General features: G+C 38.9%; 1 protein-coding gene across 1 annotated transcript; it reads right to left on the reverse strand.

The window, feature by feature from the left end:
• Nucleotides 1–1,087: 1,087 nt before the first annotated feature.
• PSMB1 (proteasome 20S subunit beta 1) lies at nt 1,088–13,686 on the reverse strand. The gene is made up of 6 exons (XM_043999401.1): nt 13,489–13,686; nt 8,291–8,398; nt 7,409–7,490; nt 4,522–4,651; nt 1,984–2,090; nt 1,088–1,395 (listed from the first exon to the last, which is right to left on the reverse strand). Exons 1-6 carry the CDS (start codon nt 13,608–13,610, stop codon nt 1,210–1,212), a joined length of 735 nt encoding a protein of 244 aa, XP_043855336.1. The 5' UTR covers nt 13,611–13,686; the 3' UTR covers nt 1,088–1,209.
• Nucleotides 13,687–22,242: the final 8,556 nt, after the last annotated feature.

Here is a 22,242-nt window from a genome sequence, read left to right on the forward strand (position 1 = left end):
TTTTTTTTTTTTTAAATTAAGTGAGGCAATTGGGGTTAAGTGACTTGCCCAGGGTCACACAGCTAGTAAGTGTTAAGTGTCTGAGGTCAGATTTGAACTCAGGTCCTCCTGACTCCAGGGCCGGTGCTCTATCCACTGCGCCACCTAGTTGCCCCCAATCCAATCAATCTTAATATTTTCCTCTTCTGAGGGACCTCTAGGAGTCCCAAAATTATTTTCTCACAGTATGTACATAATTCCATCTACAAAAGCCCCTCCTAACCCTAAGATGTCATAAGGTTCTTCTAATTCCATTTCTCCCCATGAGGCATCTTGCACAAAACTGTCCCAGGAGATAGAACAAGGACACTTATCAATATTTTTCCATAGTAGTGTGATGAAATAATGAGATTTAGCAGATACTCAAAGACCCACCTGGAGATTAATCTAGACTGACTGAATCAAGTGAGAGTGATTAACTGCTGATTAGCCTACTTCAAGTTAACTGGATTGTAATCACACCTTGAGAACACCTTCAGAACCAAGGGATTTGGAGGATGCCAACCAATCAGCTTGAAGCAGTGTGTAAGGACCGCCTCTGTTCCAGACCTATAAAAAGCTTCCACAATCAGTTTGCTCAGGAGTTCCTGATTAAAGCAGGCTCGTGGAGGAGGACTTGAGGAAGAGCCCAACCAGGCTGGAACTCTATGCAAGATAGGCTTTTTCTTAACTTTCTGAACTCCTTGTGAATACCTCTATGCTTTAATAAATGTTGAATGCCCAAAGACTGGTGCTGAAGCTTCTAATTTAAGGCGACCACAGTTTAGATTTTAAACATCACAGTTGTAAAAAAAAAATATACACTCTCCCCCCCCCCCCCCCCCAGCATCTATGACGTAGTTCAGTGTTGGTGCTGATGGAACCTGAAGCAAACCTCAGAGTAAAAGAAGTTGAGAGTTAGGCCCAGCCATGTTGAATGGGGACTGCCAATTCAGGATTGTGAGATTGTTGATTCCTACCTGATCCTGTGCATCTTTCAATAAACCTCTCTTTAATCCCATAAATCTCTTATGTAAGTCACTTTTATCACCCAAGCCGTAAGACCAAGTACTTTCCAACTTTTCAGAAACATTTTAATAAGACAAATTAGTCATACAATGTTACAAGTAGACTAAACCTTGAAAAAATTGAGATAATGTTTCCAAATGATTAAAGGTAATAGTTTGCAGATCAATCCTTCCTTAATGGAACAGTCTCCTCCTTAATGCCATCTTTAGTAACAATGCAAATCTTAAGTGAGTCTCCAGTGTATACATCTCTCTCAGCTGCAGAAATAAAGACATCCTTCACTAGTTGCATGGCCCTTTCCAAGGACAGAGGAACATGTTCCACATTCTGCATATTCTTAAAACCAACCTAATGGAGAAAAAGAAAACAACTATGTGATTAGTGCATGTTGTAATATTAGGAAAAAAGACTTAAAAAAATATTTTGTATCTAATATCCTGATAGATTTAGAAGTATAATTTCCATCACGTATGAAGAAGGGTGAAGACATTTTAAAATAAACACTTTCAGGGGGCGGCTAGGTGGCACAGTGAATAAAGCACCGGCCCTGGATTCAGGAGTACCTGAGTTCAAATCCGACCTCAGACACTTAACACTTACTAGCTGTGTGACCCTGGGCAAGTCACTTAACCCCCCCCCCCCAAAAGGACAAAAACAAAATAAACACTTTCAAACACCTCCCCCTATTGCCAAAAGAAAGTCCTCTCAAACATAGCAGGACCGTATATGTACAATTTCCCCAAAATACTTGTAAGATACAGTGTGTGCTCAGTGTTCAGTGAATAAAAAAGTAAATAAAACAAAACCAAATTCACAAAGTAGAAAGAGATTTGAGTCTTCCAAATAAATTGAGAAAACTGTATTACAGTCTGGTATGAAATAAAAAGAAAGTACTTCTTTGGGGGCAGGATAAATTACTGCACATCCCTTCATTACCTGATTGTCAAGCAGGGGCTGAAGCATAGCACTTGCTGATCCTCCAGCCTTGAAGGAGTCTCTCTGGTAAGACCCTACAGGATCAAAACTGTACACAGCTCCTTTCCCTTAAAAAAAAAAAAGTTTTCACTTATTCCACACTAGAAAAGTATAGAAACCTGGAATGTAATTTAGTCCTAGGTTCCAATGTTAACTATCATTTGAATCAAATACTTGGGATATCTTGTTAGTGTGGTAAAAAAAAAATAGAAGTTTTTTTTACTGAATCATTTGAGAGTTGAAGGAATACTACTGAATCAGCTTTTGAAGGACCGCCCTTTTGGGGAGGAGACCGTGACTGCCTGCTGCTGCCCAGGAGAGTGTGGCCAAGCATGCCATACTTCCAGGACAGAAGGTAGAACAGAAGTTGGCGCTCTCACACACTCTGGCTTGACGGCGCACGCTTTTGGTGATCGGCTCTGGTTCTTGGCCTGGCAGGCAGTTTTGGGATTCAGTGAGTTTTATAAAATAATATAGACTAAGCTTAGATCTAGGATTATTCATTTGTATTTCTACTTTCCTATTTCCCTAATCAGTATCACCTGTCTGTTGTCTAAACAATAAAAGCTAATCCCTCTCTGATTAAAGCTCAGAGGTTTCCTTTTCTTACTGGTGTGGGAGATATATAAGGGAAAAGTTCAAAGGGGAGTTTAATGCTCTTATATCCAATTTTAAATCTCACATTAGTAAAGGTTATGGTATATTAAAATTATGGTTGGAATAACTAGAACTTTTTACAAAAATTCTAGTCATTACTACATAATACCATCTTCTGAGAAAATCCCAAAGGCTCTTTCCAGGGGAAGTATTGACAAGACAGACCAGAGTTCCTGGGCAATTTCTCTTCAATGCCCTCCATATCAGCTATTCCTTCCAAGTCAAAGCCAATTTCATGAGAAAACTGGCCCATCCACTTAGATTCTGTGCTCAGGACTGCCAGTAGTTAACACCTAAACACATTATAAAGGTGTTTTTCCTCAGAAAATGGCATATGAACCAGAACATAAAATAAAACTTTATATAAGTTAATGGTTTTTACACTGCAAAAACATGTAGTATTTCCCATGTTCCAAATTCTGCTGGCTTTATAAATTAGAACTCCTCATCCTTTTATTAATTCTTGAAATTGTTTTGGATTATGTGTGTGTATATATTTGGTGTATATTATATATATATGTGTATGTATGTCTCCTGCACACACACGTGCAAACACACACACACACACACACACACTCCTCAAATCTCAAAAGGGTTTAATAAGGTTACCAACCAGAAATTTCCTCACTTGGAAAATATAATACCTGGTTCTATCAAACTTCTACTAAGTATACTAGAGAAAATAAAACTCAACATTTTTATACCTCAAATGCCAAATCCTTATTCCAATGTCTCTATTCCAGACTCCACAACAGGATTATAAAGAATCATTATAAATATGATAGAAGTGAAGAATTACATATTACTAAAGGCATGAAGTAACTCCTGATTAGTTTTTATAAAGATACCAAAATGCATTCAGCTAAACAAGTATCATTACCTTCAAATTACTTGCTTTATTCCCCAAATGCTTCTGCCATTAATTATAAAGGGGAGATTAAAAGGACTGGGTAAAGACAGAAGAATCAGACTGCCCCGTCATCGGCTACTCGGCTTGATCCTACTCTCAACCCCGTTTTCTTTGCAAGAGAAGGAGGGGCCAAAGAGAGGACAAACTGTGACAGGGGATGGTAGAGGGTTTTAGATGAGGAATCCAAAGCCCGCAGAAGTTAAGTATCTTCCACTGAGCAGCTGAGCTGAAACTAGAGCACCTGGTTTAGTGCTGAACCACCCAGTTCACACTGTGCTAAAGCTTTGAGTATTTTTTTAAGCACAACTAAGAAAGTTTTATGACTGATTTTCACATACAGGAAAATGGCTTTGATGAAAATGTCAAATACATTCACCTAGCCATTCAAAGGTCTCCAAGGCAATTTCCTCCTAGCGTCTTGTAAGTAGTGAAAATATTATTATGCCCATTCTACAGATGAGGAAATCAGAGTTCAGCCAGAAGTGACCAGCCACATACTTGGCGAACATCCAACTTGATGTCTGAAAGCCTCCCAACTACAAGGTTGGATTTCAAGATCCCTTAGAAAAATCCCAAAAGTGTTTTGAGATGAACAGCAGTAATGCTGGAATAGTACAGCATGCCAAAAAGACTATTTGGAAAGACAACATTCAATCAGATAAGAAAATTCTGAGATGATTATTTAAATCATTTCATGACTTTACAATCTTATTTTATATAAAGTAGCTATTTTTGCCATTCTCTATAGAATTCTAGCCAGATTATTTAACTTCTCAGAACCTGTTTTCTGATATCTGGGATCAAAATGCTTTATAATTTATTATATAATAGGAGACTGAGAATACCACTCCTCATTTTCAGTAACATACAGCTGAAGAAATGAGAAACACCATTCACTCTCCCTTTTTCTCCAGAAAAAAAAAAATTCTAACCTTCTTCATCAAGTCCACCGATGATATTATAAACATAGTAAGGAAAGAAGCGTCTTGAATAGAGGATCGTAGACAACATTGCTGCAATTGCTCCTGTGGTCATGGCCTTATTATTGGAATGCTTATACATCTGCAATTATTTATGAAAATAGAAATAAACATTACTATATAGGATAACTCTGACAGGCAAATAAAAAGCAATTTTACCATTATTAGATAAAAAACAAGAGAATTAAGAGAATTATCATATGCTATAGTTAAGGCTACTAGACCTTTTATAAAGATATATTTTAAATGCTGAATTTCCAATGTCTTATAGTACAACAGTCCAATTTTGCATGCCTTTATTTTCTAAGGCAGTAGTAACCTAGGCCACAAAGTTCCATTTTAACACATGAGCATACAGACATGGCCTCATACAACATTAGATGACCCAGAATATCACAAATCTAGGGTCACTATAATCCATCTCTAGGTCACGGCTTTTTACATACATCAACCATTTGGAGGAACAGGAAATGGAGGTCCAGAAGGTGGTCCTTTGTTCTAGATAAACCTAGAATAGTCCATGGTAGCAGCCTTGGTACTTAGGCTATGCCCTTGGAAAACAGAACTCTACAAAATGAACTCATTAGGTTGATTCCCAGTTCTGGTTTTGTAACACTCAGGTTTACCATTAATTATCTGAAGGGCTGTCAAAACTCACCAGAGTAGGGGCAGCTAGGTGGCACAGTAGATAAAGCACTGGCCCTGGATTCAGGAGAACCCGAGTTCAAATCCAACCTCAGACACTTGACACTAGCTGTGTGGCCCTGGGCAAGTCACTTAACCCTCATTGCCCCGCCACCCCCCCCCAAAATCACCAGACTATTCCAAAACTGATTTTAATTAAACTTAACCCTTTTTTAAAATATGTGAATTGATGAAAAATCCAACATAATAATGTCACAACTACCAAAAATTTGGGGTATCACTAAATATACTTATCAAAATACTTTTTCAAGATATCCAGATTTTGAAATGAAAAATCCTTTTCACAACTTTTCATTTCAAAAACACATCTTATAATTTATAAAGACATCACAAATATGATGGATAGACTTCTGGAAACACCAAGGAGTAACAGGTAGTATCTAAATCCCTCCAGCATTACAAAATGACAATAAATGTACCAAAATTGAGCCCAAAACAAGAAACAACAGAGGGGATAGGAAACAACGTATCACAAGATAAACCTTGCCAAAAAAAACAAATTCAAAAGGAAACCACTAAAAAGAGGCTCTAAAAATGAAAAAATACAATGGAGAAAAAGAAAACAATTCAAAACCCCAGCCAGGAGAAAAAAATTCTGCAACAATAACTATAAAAATGAAAAAAATGAACATTTGTTAAAAGCACTTTACTATGTGCAAAGCACTGTAAGCACTGTGGTAAATTATGAATAATACCACCTGACAAAATGATTGTGAAACAAGGAGCAAAACTCCACACAATGCTTCACAGGAACAAGTTAAAAAAAAAATTTAAAGGATAGAAATTAAAATTATCAAACAAATCAAAAAGAAAAACAAAACAGCAAATAACATGAAACTACAGAGAATCATTTAAAAATATTAGTCTCTGAAAAGAAGAATGGCAGACCTGGACCTCAAAAATGCAGATGAAAGAAAAACTAAGTTATGTCACTACCTACAATAGAAATAGCAAATTTCGTGTGTCATGTAAAAACACACAAAGCAAAATGTAGTTAACCTCATATCTCAAAGCACTTATACGAAATGTGTAAGTATTGACTAGTTTTGCTGAACTGATCTTTTCCTCTTTTTTTTCTTTGTTATTTGTTATTCATTTGATCTCTGGGCAGGGAAGGGAATTGTTACATAATGGGAAATAAAGTAAGCAAAAGATAACTATAAAACTTTAAAAAAAAAAACAATTGTAGGGGCAGCTAGGTGGCGTAGTGGATAAAGCACTGGCCCTGGATTCAGGAGTACCTGAGTTCAAATCCAACCTCAGACACTTGACACTAGCTGTGTGACCCTGGGCAAGTCACTTAACCCTCATTGCCCTGCCAAAAAAAATTAAAACCAAGGCAAACACAAAATTCAGTATATAATTTGTAAAACAAATGCCAAAGGGCTATATCAAATTCTTTTCTTGCAGCTGAATTTTGTTGCCCCAAATATTACTTGAAATAAGACTAATACACCAGCAACCTCGAGTCGTAGGAAATAATTCTGGGTAACAATTGCCAGAATCAACCCTGGGCAAAACTACCAGGTAAAGTAAATTTGACCTCTTTTCTTCCTTCTCACAATGCCAAAATCCTGAAAAGTTTTTGTTCTCATCTGGCTTTTATCTAATTCTTGCTAATATTCTAACTTATAACTAAACTGTTAGGTGACATTAGGGTTAAGGTGTGACCCTCTTTTCAGAATGGGTTCCTGGTCTACTCCATTCCAAAAACTCAATGCTTCTCCCGGGTACCCAACTAAGTTCCTCTGTTCTAGCTCCTCACACAGAAAAAGATTTTCTTGGTTGAAGGAGGCCCATTTGCTAGAGAAACTACCAATTTCTCCCTCGCAAAAACAAAAAAGAAAGTGTCTACCATGCCCTCTGTACCCTGCCAGCATGTTACTTAAAATCTGGTTGCTCTCTTATTTGGGTGCCAAGTATTGCTTGTAATATCTGAGCAGTATCTATATAGTGTTCCTTTAGCAACACTGCATACAATGTATTCATTATTGCAACATTTAGCAGAGGAAGGGATGTAAGGTCTCACTTGAGTTTCACTTGATCTAGTGTTCAAAGATTAACAACCGAGTCTGTCAAGCTGTCAGGCTAACAGGACCTGTTCAGTCAGTAAGACTGTATCAAGGACATCTACCTTTAATCTTGCTTCAATAATTTTAGTAAGTGTAAGGCAATCTCCATGAAAACCACTGCATCCAATGACAGTTTTGTCTGTCCTGTAAAATACAAATTCAAAAATATTACTATTTGCACTGCAAGGAAGGACAGAAGGACAGAGGGAGGAAAAGAAAAAGGAGGAAACAAAAGGGAAGGAGGGAGGGAAGGAGTTAAGATTTGAGAGAAGGAAGGAAAGATATGAAAAGCAAAAAGGGGAGGAGAGGTAGCCTGCAGAGAAGTGTTCTTTTTAAAATGTAAATATCTCCAGGAAGATTAGAGGCTCTCACTCATACCCTATTAACAGGTTAATCAGATTATTTTTTCAATTCAACTCAATAAGCATTTATTAAGCCAGGAACAGCAGCAGACTATGGGGATACAAGACGAAGAAAAATATATTCCTGCCATCCAGGAGCTTATATTATACTGGGAAGTGGAAAAAATACATATGAGAATAAATACAAATGATACAATACAATTAAATATAAATTAATTGGTGGAGGAGGAGGAGGGTGCCCAATCGGGGAATCAGCAAATCAGATTCTTGAAGGGTGTTATGGATTCCAAAAGGCAGAGCTAAAAAGAGACTATTCCAGGCATAGAATGTTACGTTTGGAGAAAATCAAGCAAACCAGTTGGCCAAATCATAGAATGCCTGAAGGAAAGTTAGGCTGCACCTACCTCATAGGTTAAGTCATTGAGAGGAAAGTATTTTATAAACTATATAAATGTGAGTGATTATTATTAATAGACTTTTTAAAAGATTTTTGGAATACATAAACTTGAAATTGCCTCCATATTCCATATCATTAGTTCAACTTGATGAATACATGCTGTATCTCCTCAGAAATTTACTTACAGTTTATAACATTTGGGGCTGTCCCGAGTATGAATTGAAAAACCTTCACTTAGTCGGGTGTCAGAGGCAACAATGGAAAAATCTTCTCCAGCAATTGCCAAAACAGTTCTAGAAAAAAAGAAAGAGAAATGGTAAATCAATTAGGTTTCCCCAGGGCTCTGTCCTTTAGTGTCCCCACCCTCCTCCCTAATTTTCAATTATTAGCTCTATATAAATGATTCCCATAACTATACTTGGGGTACCTCTAAGTCTCAGGCCCAAATTGCCAACTGTCTACCAAACTCTTCTACATGGATATATGACAGCATCTCAAGCTCAGAAAAAAATAAAACTTACTGTAGACTTAGGACACACATAAATCTGCCTTTCCTCCCAACTCCCCTATTTTTCAGTCTCTACCCCAAGGCTCAAAATCTTGGAGTCATCTTTGACTGCCCCCTCTCCCTTACTTACTACTGTATACCAGTTAGGAGACGATGACAATGGCCCAGCTGTAAGAGCCCATACTAAGAGAGTGGTCAAGAAATAAAAAGGAAGTGGGAAGATAAGGAATGAAGGATTAGCCAAGTAAAAAGGAAGGGGAAAAAAAGGACTCCATGAGTGACTCCAGGTTGAAGGGAAGTGATATGAGCAAAAGAGAGGTAGTAGGGAAAGTTTTGAAGAAAAAATTAGTTTTAAATATGTTGAGTTTGGAATGCTGAGATGATACTAGAACATTTGAGTGACGCCCAAAAATCCGTGGGAGATAAAAAAAGACTTATTATGTTTGAAAGAGAAATCGGGGGTAAAAAAGGAAAAAGAAAACGAAAAGAAAAAAAAGAGGGGCAGCTAGGTGATGCAGTGGATAGAGCACCAGCCCTGGAGTCAGGAGGACGGGAGTTCAAATTCGGACTCAGACACTTGACACTTACTAGCTGTGTGACCCTGGGGCAATTCACTTAACCCCAGTTGGGGAAAGAAAGAAAGAAAGGGAGGGAGGGAGGGAGGGAGGAAGGGAGAAAGGAAGGAAGGAAGGAAGGAAGGAAGGAAGGAAGGAAGGAAGGAAGGAAGGAAGGAAGGAAGGAAGGAAGGAAGGAAGGAAGGAAGGAAGGAAGGAAGGAAGGAAGGAAGGAAGGAAGGAAAGAGAGAGAGAAAGAAAGAAGAAAGGAGGAAAGGCAGAAGGGAGGAAGAGAGGGAAGGAAGGAGGGAGGAAGAAGGAAGGAAGGAAGGGAGGGAGGGAGGGAGGGAGGGAGGGAGGGAGGGAGGGAGGGAGGGAGGAGAGAAAAGAAAAAGAGAGAGAGAGAAAGAAAGAGAGAGAGAGAAGTTAGGGCTGAAGATGTGGATTTGAAATTGTAAAGGTAAAAGACTGTGTAAAGGTACTAAATGAAGCCATGAGAGATGAGCTTTAAAAGGAAGACAGAGAAAACAGGAAAGATGGCAACAAGCTGGGGGCTTCTGAGATTGGGGGAAATTCACAATAGATGATTTAGAAGGGCAGAGAGATTTCTGTAAGTGTGCAGGGGACTACACAGTTGAAAAGGAAAGTAATCACAACACTAAACTCAATCTGTGTGAACTGTAGATGAAAGACTGGTGAGGTTCCAAGATTTTCTTGCACAAGTGCCAACAGAAGCAAAGACAATATTTGAGGAGAAAATACACTGATGGAGTATTTGGAAAACCCCAATAAATATATGCCTAGAAACAAAATTATCATAATTATCATTGGTGGCATTAAAAAGTACTGACTTGATAGCCAAAGTCAAAAAAGCTACCAGTTGTCTATTGTCTTGTTTATAACAAAAAAAGCCATCTCTTATAATGAGTGACTTTATGTATATAAGAAGTTTACAATATTTAACCAGGCTTCAACTGGAGAACCTTGATCATAAATGGACATTTAAAACTTTTGTTCAATAATTCTAATTTATGAAATTATGTACATGAGATAGACTTGTATTTAATGTTTTCTGCATTTTGTCATTTCAACTGCAACTGTCACACTTTTTAAAAAATATTTATTCTAGTGTCAAATGACCAATATATTAAATAATAGGGAAAGTCTACTTATTAAGTCTTCTGCAACTTGTATTGGGGTGGGGGGGAATTGCCTCTGGGGCACAGTCCTATTTATTCCTATTTGACTATCATTATTCAAAGGCAATGACTAAACCAAGTCTATAATTACAACAAAATAAATCTTACAATCTTTAATTTCTAGAAGCATCTAGTGGAGCAATAAGAGCACTGGGTCTGGAGTCAGGAAGACCTAAGTTCAAATCCAGTGTCAGGTACTTACTAGTTGTGTGATGCTGGGTATGTCATTTAAACATCTGTTTTCCTCAGTTTCCTCAATTCTAAAGTGGAGATAATATCTCAAAGGGTTATTGTGAGGAGCAAATTAAATATTTGTAAGATCATTAGCACAGTGCCTGACATATAGTAGGAGCCATATAAATGCTTATTCCTTTCCCTCTCTACTTTTCTGTATAAGAAGGAACCAAATTATTATTCTCTTCCATGAAAGTAGCCTATTAGTGAAAGACAACAAGAATTTACTAAGCAGTTATGTAATATATAGATTAGAGATTATACCTATATGTTATAATATAATACAAACATAAGTATAATAATTCAAAATAAAGCATATCTAATCCTTATAACCCTTTTACAGTGTACAAGATCTTTGAATGACAAATGCCCAAGTAACAGGGAGTATTAAGACACAGATCTAAAGTTTAGCCACAGAGTTTTTACACATCTGGGTCACACTAAAGTATACCTCACAATATAAGGCTTAGTCACTTTGCAAAGTAAGTAGACTAGGGGCAGCTAGGTGGCACAGTGGATAAAGCCCTGGCCCTGGATTCAGGAGTACCTAAGTTCAAATCCAACCTCAGACACTTACTAGCTGTGTGACCCTGGGCAAGTCACTTAACCCCCATTGCCCCACCAAAAAAAAAACACAAAAAAAACCCCAAAAAACAAAGTAAGTAGACTAGTGCTACTACCAATGCAGTTATAGAGTTAGGGTACATAGAGATGTGTCATTGGCACAAGTTTTTATTAATGTTCAACACTCATAAACATAACAGAGAACAGAGGATCAATTAATCACAGAGTTGGAGAGGGGAGTGGAGGAGGGAGAGGTGGAAGATTCCCAAACTTAGCAGAAAAAGAGAGACAGAATAGCCCAAAAGACAGAAAAGAAAACTGAATGGAGTAATGTCACAGAAACCTAGGGTAGAGTTTTAAGGAAGAGATGACCAGCTGTATATCCAATGTAACAGTGGCACAAAGAAGGAAGACTGAGAAAAAAAATGTCATTGGATTTGACAATTATGTGATCGTTAATAGGCTTCAAGAGCAGCAGGTATGAAAACCAATTTGCAAACTGCTATATTATATTTCAGTTGTTATATTTCAGACCTTAAGAAATATACCAGAATCCCTTTAGAAACAGTGGAGTCTAGGGCAGTAGTTCTCAAAAGTGTAATCCAACAACCTCTGGAGGATCTCCAAGACCCTTTAAGGGGTTTGCCAGCTCAAAACTACTTACATTTGACTAAGATGTTTTCGTTTCTAATACAGTAAATATATAAATATAAGTTCCTGGGGGAGGGGAGAGATTCCAAAAGTTTTAAGAACATAAAGGAGTCTTGAAACAAGTAAGTTTGAAAACTGTCTACCTATTGGATAGAATGTGCTAAACTTAAAAGACTCTTAAAGACCTGGGTTTCAAATTTCACCTGACACTTATAAGCTCTGTGACCCCAGGCAAGTCACTTCTCTCAGCCTCAATTTTCTGCATCTATAAAATGAGGGGGTTGAATTAGATGGCATCTCACATTCCTTCTAACTAAATCCATAATCCTATGACTCTTTTATATCTCATTTCAAATGTACAATTATTCAGGGGTGAAAAATCTAACCGCTCATATAATTTAGTCTAGGTAGTAAGCTTTTAGTATTCGGGTTTTACTATATTATGTTGCTACCAAAACAAACAAACAAAACCCTGTAGTTATGCTAAATAGTCGAAAGAAAAACTTTATGGTAGTTACAAAATCACAATGACCTAATTACACTCATATTTTCTGATTGAAAAAAATCTGATAGTATACAAAATTTTTAAAAATGTACACACAAAAATTTATTGGGATGAAAACCTTAGCCATTACACACACACACACACACACACACACGCACGCACGCACGCCTATATCAACTTTATGTTAACTACAAAAAAGTTAAGTTATAAATATATGAGTATATATACACATATAACATTTACCCTGAGGCTTCGAATTAAAATTGCTGAAATTGGATTTAAGGGCAATATAATTAGAAGCTTTAAAGAAAGGGGGTCTCGGGACTTGTGGTCTCATTGGTCTGGGAAATTCTCAGATGAAGAAACTCCCTCTATCAATGAAACTTACGGTCTTAAGAGCTGCCTAAAGCACTAAAGTGTTAAGTGACTTTGCCAGGGCAACACAGCTGGTACGTGTCAGAGACAAGCTCTTTCTGGCTTGAAGACTGGCTCTCTTTCAACTACACCAAGCCGCCTCTCTCTTAAAGTGATGTATAAAACTGGTGTGATATGTAATACAGTAATTAAGCAGTCCTTTTCAGTTCTAAAATCCTATCGCTTACAATTATTTTTAAAGTACTAACATCAACCTTACAATACAATTTGACCTGCTAACTCATGAAACCAAATTCGATCTATCACATATATTTTTGGCGAGGATCCAAGATTGAAAGCATCGGTGCAGGGAGACTCCCCAGTGAGGAAACTCCCACTAACGCACAGGTGCAGAGACCCGATGGTCGGAGGGAGAGGGTGGGGATACAACTTCAGTCTTCCGGCTCCCGAGCCATGTTTCTATGCTCCATGCCACAATGCCCGTCACAAACTACGGCAAAGTAAATCTGGCTTCTGGAGAGAGCGCAGGGGCAGAAGGGGCCACAGATTTCTTTTCCGACAAAGCTCGGCACGACCTTCTGTATGTGATGGGTCAAAACCCATCCAAGCCACTCGACTGCCACAGAGGGAAGTGTATGGCTGGCCTGAAGTCCCCGGAGGAGGGGATCGGAGGCAGGAGCCTCAGGATCCGGGCCCCGAGAGTGAAACGAAAGTGGAAGCGCGCCGGTCCCCCGCCCGGCCTCCCCTGCAGAATGCGGCGGCGGCCGCGGCGGGGAGCCCCGCGAGCCCTTACCCTCCATTGAAGGCGTAGGGTGAGAAGCGGCGCTGGGTAGGGCCCGCGCTGCTGTGAGGCTCCAGCTCCCGTTCGATCCCTGGTCCAGGGTACATAGCGGTGAAGGGGGCAGCGGACAACATCGCAAGGCGCCGGCCGCAAGAACGGTTCCAGCCGCAGCTGTCTCACGGAGAAATGGCGGCTCCACCGGAAATTGAGTCACTTCCGGATCCAGCCCCGCCCAGTTCCACTTCCAGTAGAGCCGCTCTATCTGTGCTACACTCTATCGTCTGCTCCTATGGGCACGGCTCCCCCTGCAGTTCGAAGTCGCTCTGGGGTCCCGTGCTCTCAGGCCTGGCGTGGCCACTGGGGGTGGGGTATTCTCCACCATCCCCACCACCCCCTCCCGAGCCCGGGAAGACTTCTTGCTGCTATTGTCCTGTGCTCAAAAAACACAAAAACAAAAACATGTCCCTAAGGTGTTTGGTGTTACCTGTTCTGTGAAATTTATTTAAGAATCATTAATTGAGGGGTAGCTATGTGTCGCAGTGAATAGAACACCGGCCCTGGAGTCAGGAGGACCCAAGTTCAAATATGATCTCAGACACGACACTTTCCAGCTGTGTGACCCTGGGCAAGTCACTTAACCCCACTTGCCTATCTCTCTCTCTCTCTCTGTCTCTCACACACACACACACACACACACACACACACACACACACACAAGAATCATTGATTGACTCTCTTTAAAATACTATATAAATGTAGTTTACTATAAAAAAAAATGATGAGCAGGATGCTATCAGAAAAACCTGGAAAGACAATACATGAACTGATGCAGTGAAATGTACAGTATACAAAATAACAGCAATATTGTAAGATGATCAGCTGTGAATGACTTGGTTATTTTCATCAATGCAATGATCCAAGACAATGCTGAAGGACTTATGAAAAATGCAGTCCATCTACAGAGAAAGAACTGAATACAGATTGAAGCATAAATTTTTTGTTAGTTCCTTTATCTGAAATTTCGTTTTTGTCTGTTTTCTTTCACAACCTGGCTAATGTAGAAATGTTTTACATGACTACTCATGTATAACTTATATTGAATTGCTTGAATTCTTAAGGGGGGGTGGGGAGGGAAGAAGGGAATTTGGAACACAAAGTTTTAAAAATCGATGTTAAAATTTGTTTTTACATGTAGTTTGGGGGAAAATAAAATTCTAAATAGAAAAAAAAGAATCATTGATAGATTAAGCACTCAAATGGTGTCACAGTTAGAGAACTGACCTCTGAGTCCTGGGTTCAAGTTCCACCCTTAACAAGAACAAGCCCTGAAGCCTAAACTGAAGAGTTGTCCATGGAGAAAGGGGGTCAAGCTCCACCTCTGATGCCTACTGGCTTCTCTTGACCCTGGGTGGAGAAGTCCCTTGACCCCTGCTGGATCTGTTGAGATTACTGGCACAGGCAACTCCTGGATGAGCAAGCTCACTCTACCAATGAGGATCACACCTTCTCTGCAACCTCCAGTCTTGGAGAGATACCTAGAGAATTGAGAGGTTCCCTCCTACCCCTCATTTTTTGGATGAAGACCTAAGGTCCAGAGTGGCTTGCCCAGGGTCTCACAGGTAAGGAGCAGCAGGATTCAAACCCAGGCCCTCTGACTCCAGATCCAAGTAGAAGCCCCCTGTTAAAGTACCAGCTTTCATCAGGAGCCAGTGCTGAGGACTGGCCTGTTTCACCAACCCAGTAATGAACTGATCTGGGATCCAAAACATTGTATTCTGCAAGCAAAAGGTTGGCTATGCTACATCCAGAAGTGAACTTGATAGGGAAAATGTTTAATACCTCTCTTCAGGGACTGAGGTGGTGGGAGAGTGTACTTTTGCTTTAGGAAGGGTTTCTGCTTTTAAAGATTTTCCTATATCTTCTTAATAAAAATATCTTTTTGTAAAAGCTAAAAAAAAAAAAAACCTACCAGCTTTGCCCTTCAGCAGTTTGCTTAATTGCTCTGGGCCATAGTTTTCTCCTCTGCAGAATTTGGGGAGGGTAGGAAGAGATGATCTTTGGGGTCCCCTCCAGTTCTAAAAAGTTTTTGAAAATTACTACATTGGTGCAAAATCAAAAGACTTATCTTGGCTTCAAAGAGAAGCTATAAGAAGATACCTCACCTCCCCCCAACTCCTTTGCATTAGGGCTATTGGACAGGTGAAGAATATTGTATACAAAGTCTGATTTTTTTTATGTCAATTAATCTTGTCGAATTTTCTTCTCTTCCTCTTTAAAAAAAAATAGTTATAAAGGGCAACTCTATGGAGGAGGACAAGAAGCTGGACTATATAGAGAGAGATGAGAAGCAAACAGCAGCAATGTGGCTCAGATCCCAGGAGCAGAATGGGGTCTCAGTTCCAGCTTCTAGGCCATTCTGAAATAACCAGGAATAAACAGGGCAGGAATCCCAGACCTAAGGCTAGCCTGCAGTTCTGTTACTTTGAACCAGCAGCATTTCTCAGATGGTTGATAATAGCTGAGTCCAGCAGTAGTCTACTGCCACCCACACCAGGAACAAGCAGAAATCAGACAACTTTAGGAGTACTGAAAATTTGCAGTTCCAAGCCCAAGCTGTTCCTGAGATCCTGGAGTAGCACAACATTCAGTACATCAAGAAAGTAGCAATAGAACCAGACCTCCAGAAGTGTACACATCCTGGCCCTAATATTAGGTCTGAAGTCAGAAAGTAGGCTTGAAAAATGAACAAAAATAAAGAGTCCCACCATAAAGAACTATTATGGTGATAGGGATGCTCAAGACAAAGCCAGAAGGAAATGACTTTAAAATAACCACAAGCGGTCTCAAAGGACACAGTTTAGACCAAAGAAATTCACTTACTAGAATACCTAGAATAGATAAAGCAAGAAGGTTGTTGTTGTTTTTAAGTTAAAAAAATTTATAAGTCAAATGGATGCTCTACAGGGGAGAAAAATTGGAAAAGAAATGAGAGCTATAAAAGAAAGAATTAGAAAATTGAATTAACAGCTTGACACGAGTGGTACAAAACCCCACCCAAGCAACAAACTCCCTGAAAATTACAATGGGCCACATAGAAGTCAATGACTTCATGAGACAACAAGAAATATTAAAACAAAGTGAAAGGACTGAAAATATAGAATAAAATGTAAGGCATCTCACAGCAAAAACAACTGACAAACAAATTGAGGAGTAAAAAACTAAGAATGAATGAATGAATGAAAGAATTTTTGAAACAAGTATCTCTGGGGGGTAGCTAGGTGGCACAGTGGATAAAGCACCAAGCCCTGGATTCAGGAGTACCTGAGTTTAAATCCGGCCTCAGACACTTGATACTTAGTAGCTGTGTGACCCTGGGCAAGTCACTTAACCCCCAAACTTGGGACAGAAATAAGGCAACCACACATATCGTTTTACACAGTACAATACTCTTTGATCCAGCAATACCACTGCTAGGTTTATATCCCAAAGACTTCCCTAAAAAGAGAATAAGACCTATTTATACAAAAATATTTATAGTAGCTCTTTTTGTGGTGGCTAAGAATCGGAAATCAAAGGAATGCCCATCAATTGGGGAATGGCTAAACAAGCTGTGGTTTATGATTGTGATGGAATATTATTGTAATACAAGAAATGACAAGCAACACAATTACAGAAAAGCCTGGAAAGATTTATGTGAATTGATGTATAGTGAAGTGAACAGAACCAGGAGAATGTTGTGCACAGTGATAGCAATATTATATGATGAAGAACTGTGAATGACAACTATTTTCAGTGATACAATAATCCAAGGCAATCCCAAAGGATTAATGATGAAACATACTATCCACCTCCAAAGAAAGAACTGATATTGACTGAACACAGACTGAAGCATGCTACTTTTCACTTTCATTTTTTCTTTTATTTCTTTCATTATTTCTTTTATTCAAGTTTTCTTATACAAAATGACTAATATGGTAATGTTTTACATAATTGCACAAGTATAACCTGTATCTATCTGATTGCTTACCACCTCAGGGAAGAGAAGGAAGAAGGGAAGGAAGGATAGAATTTGCAAGTCAAAACTATCAATAAAAATGTTTATTATAAAAAAAAGAATGAGTACATGCCATGACCAACAAAATAAAAGAACATAGACAGTAAGTTTCAATTTTCGTTTGTTTTATTTTTGGAGGCAATCAGGATTTAGTGATTTGTCCAGAGTCACACAGCTAGTAAACATCTGAGGCTGAATTTGAACTCAGATCTTCCTGACTCCAGAACCAGTTGTGACGAGTAAAAATAAATCTGTGGTCGCCTTAAATTAGAAGTTTTAGCACCAGTCTTTGGGCATTAAGCATTTATTAAAGAGTAAAGAGAGAAAGGGAAAGCCGCCTTCACCTAGCTATCCAAGAGAAAATACATGAAGTTTTGAAAGATAGGAAACCTGTCTACCCTGGCCTGCTTCTTCTGCCACCTTGAGCTTGTTCCCCAAAGAAAAAGACCGATCCTAAGTCTCGAGCTGAAGCTCTCTGCTGGATGGGAAGAGGGGTGGTCCCCACACAGCTCCAAGCTAATTGGCTGGTTGAATTCAAGTCCATTGATTGACATGACCTAAAGGCCAATCTATGAATACAGGTAACTTCCTGACACCAATCTGATCTTGGAAATCTCAGAAAGGTCACCTCATGCTTTCTTGGTTCTCACACAGTGCTCTCCATACACTGCAGCACTTTGCCTCAATTTGAAGAATTCTCAAAAGATGGCTGCCTGGATCTCTTAGAACCAGAGGGCAAAGTAGAAACTGAAAGAATCTGCCAGTCACCTCCTGAAAGAAACCCCAATATGAAAACCCCCATAAACAACAAAGCCAAAATACATAGTTTCCTAATCAAATAAACAATACCGTAAAGCATCAAGAAAGAATGATACATAATTTAGCATCTAGCACCTAAAAAGAACAGAAATCTTGGAATATGATCTTCCAAAAGATAAAGGATATGGACTTATAGCTAAGAATAACTTACTCAGCAAAACTGCTGAGTAATGCTACAAGGTTGGGGTGGAGGGGAGAAAGAATCTTTCCAAGCATTCCTACTGAAAAGACCAAGCTGTGTTGAAACTTTGAAGTTCAAATACAGAAATTAAGAAAGCCATAAGAAGGTTAAAACAAATTAACAATGATAAAGGACCAAACAAAAATAAATGCTTGCTTTCAATTATAGGGAAATGATCTACTATCTCCTCTGAACCCTATCATAAGCAGGAGTCATAAAGGGAGCCCAATGAGACAGGGCTGGGAAGGATTCTGTTATGTCTCGATGTGCTCAAGAGAAGAATGGAAAGAGAAGAGAAAGGAGGGGGAAAGGAAGGAAAGTTGGGGAAAATTATCACATATAATCGGCCTTACAAAACTAGACATCGATATAAACAATGAAGGAGTGAAGGGGGAAGAACTGATACTTGAACCTCTCATCTAAACTAGTCACAAAGAGGGACTGCACACAGAGAGACATGCAGTCAGTTATAGAAATACATTTTGCTCAAGTGGGAAAAGGAGGGAAAGGGAAGATGATAATAGAATAGATTAAGGAAGAGATTAGTCCTAAAACAAAGAAACTCTAAATATAAAAAAAATTTCTAGTTCTTTTTGAGATGACAAAGAATGAAAATCTGAGGGAGTACCCATAAATTGGGGAATGACTGAACAAGTTATGATATATAAATGTGAAAGAATACTATTGTGCTATAACAAATGATGAAGAAAACTTATATGAATTGATAGACTGAGGTGAAAAGAACCAGAAAAACAATTTATACAATGACAATAGGGTAAAGACACACAACTTTGAAAGAATTAGGGACTCTAATCAGTGTGATGACCAACTACCATTACAGAAGACTAATAATGACACATGCTACTCACCTTCTGATAGAAAGGTGAAGAGCTCAGAGTGCAGAATGAAGCAAAGTTTTTTTGGACATGGCCCATGTGGAAATTTGTTTTGCTTGACTCTACATGTTTGTAACAGGTTTTTTCCTTTCATTCTCAACTGGGGAAGAGAGGAAGAGAAGATGGACTTTTGCTTTTTGAAAAAATAAAATATAATTTTTTTAAAAGAAATGCCCAATAGGCAATTGGTAATACAAGATTGGAGATCAGGGCAATGACTTGGACTAGATATATAGGTCTGCAAGTCATCTGCATAGAAACTTGGTAATCTCATCAGCTCCCAAGGGTTTAAACATCATCTCTCATAGAATATTTGAGTGTTTTGTGTATTTATGTATAACTGTGAGTCCTTTGTGTATGTTCAGTTTCTATTAAGGACATACAAAAACTCCTCCACACCTGATAATCATATTGTAACTGAGTGCCTTTGTGGGAGGGGACTCTGTTACCAACTTCTGAGAATACCCTAAACATCACCTAATTCTTAGCTTTGTTGAAGATTTCTAAATGGGAACAGACCAATAGAGAAACCTGACTCGATCTGGGGTCAGCTCTCCTACCTCACTCCCTAGGATGAATCATGTTAGTTTAAGCCAATTCTCACTTGTTGGGGACACTGAGCTAGAGGATACAAAATATAAAGGATTTTATCAATAAGCAAATACTTGGGGGCAGCTAGGTGGCACAGTAGATAGAGCACCAGCCCTGGAGTCAGAAGGACCTGAGTTCAAATCCGGCCTCAGACACTTGACATTTACTGGCTGTGTGACCCTGGGCAAGTCACTTAACCCCAATTGACTAAAAAAAAATAATAATAATACAATGAAAGAAAATATGTAAATACCTGGGTGTGATTGATTTTGAATTAGAGCTATCCCATGAAGGATGTTTAGAACTGCCCTTCTGGTTGACCATGTTGTTGCTGCCCAGTCATTTCAGTTGTATCCAACTCTTTGTGACCCCATTTGGGGGGTTTCGATGAAGATACTCCAGTGGTCTACCACTTCCTTCTACAGCTCATTTCATAGATGAGGAAGCTGAGGCAAACAGGGTTAAGTGACTTATCCAGGGTCACACAGCTAGTATATGAGGCCAAATTTGAAATAAGGTTTTCCTGACTGCAGGCCTGGCACTTTATCCATTGGACCATATAGCTGCCCTCTAGTTGACCATAGTGGGGGGCTTTTGGGCCTATTTCTGTTTATATGGGGTGACTTAGCTCTGAAAGAACTTGGAATTCTGGAAGAACTTGGGAAGGTTTTTTTACTTTTCTCCAGACACCATGACAGAAACAGGGAGTTAGGTGCCATATTAGTTAAAAGAAGAAATAGATTCAGGCTCAGCTTCTTTGCTTCAAATCTTCCATTTGACAAATAATGAGCTGTCTCTAGATTCTTCAGGAAGACGGTAGAGGAAAAGCATTTGTTCTTTCCCCCTACATCACCAACACTGCCATGTGGAATATAGATGCAAGTAGATGAGCTTTTTTTTTTCTTTTTCTTTTTCTTTTTTTTTTTGGCAGGGCAATGAGGGTTAAGTGACCTGCCCAGGGTCACAGTAGATGAGCTTTTGAATGGGCTTTTTTCAAAGTGACCAAGCATCAATGAATGTGTCCAAGCTTGGCTACTATTTTGTAAGTTTAGGAAGTCTTCAGGTTCTTTGTCCATAGAATTGGAACTGACTGCTGATCTCAGGATCAAATTTCATTCTAGGGTTCTTAGATAAGGTGACCACCAACAAGAGGACTGGGCCAAGCTGGTTGTTTTACCAACAGATACCTATGGAGAATTGTTTGAATAGTGTAGAGACAAGGTAAAATGTAAAACACCTAATCAGCAATCTCTTTCTTTTTTTTTTTTTTTTGGTGAGGCAATTGGGGTTAAGTGACTTGCCCAGTGTCACACAGCTAGTGTTAAGTGTCTGAGGCTGGATTTGAACTCAGGTCCTCCTGAATCCAGGGCCACTGCTCTATCCACTGGGCCACCTAGCTGCCCCTCAGCAATCTCACAAATGACATTCTGATGAGATTTAAGTTTTATTCCCCCAATAAATTGTAACAGTAGTTATGATAAATTATTGGATCCTATTTTAAATGTTTTTATGGAAAAATCTTATGAATGATGTTTTTTGTGTAGGAATAACATATTTGTCCCCTATCTGATTCATGAAGAAGCTAGGTGGGGCAGTAGACAGACTGCTGAACCTGGGGTTGAGAAAACAGACCCAAGTTCATATGTGACGTAAGACACTTAGTAGCTGTGTGACTCTAGGCAAGGCACTTAACTTCTGCCTCATTTTCTTCATCAGTAAAGAGGAGGTAATGATAGCACCTACTTCCCAAGGTTGCTGTGAGGATCAAATAAAATGATAATTATAAAGTGCTTAGCACATGCTAAGGGATATATTAACTATTATTATTTTGTGATAATAAAATGAGATATTTGTAAAGCACTTTACAAACATTCAGGTTCTATATAAATGCTAGTTATTATGAATTAGCTTTTTAATTTCATTTTTAGGGGAAACCATAAAAATATTTGTTGGGGGAGGGGGTAACTAGTTGAAGAGTGTGAGAAAAAGAAGGATCTCATTAAAGGCTAGCCTCCTACATGGACTGAATCCTGTCCAAATCACGTATTTGGGTCCAGAGCAGAGGAGGCCCCTTACTGGAGACAAGAATGGTGCAGTACAACCGCCCTTATGGACCTAGAAGGGCTCAACGTTAGAAGTTCCTGATACATTACTTTTTTGTATGTTTAATATTTGTGTTGTTATAAAAATACAATAACTTCTTAATTTTATTTGTATAAAATCTG

Source organism: Dromiciops gliroides, chromosome 4 (genome assembly GCF_019393635.1).
Source record: "Dromiciops gliroides isolate mDroGli1 chromosome 4, mDroGli1.pri, whole genome shotgun sequence".
Lineage (NCBI taxonomy): Eukaryota > Metazoa > Chordata > Mammalia > Microbiotheria > Microbiotheriidae > Dromiciops > Dromiciops gliroides.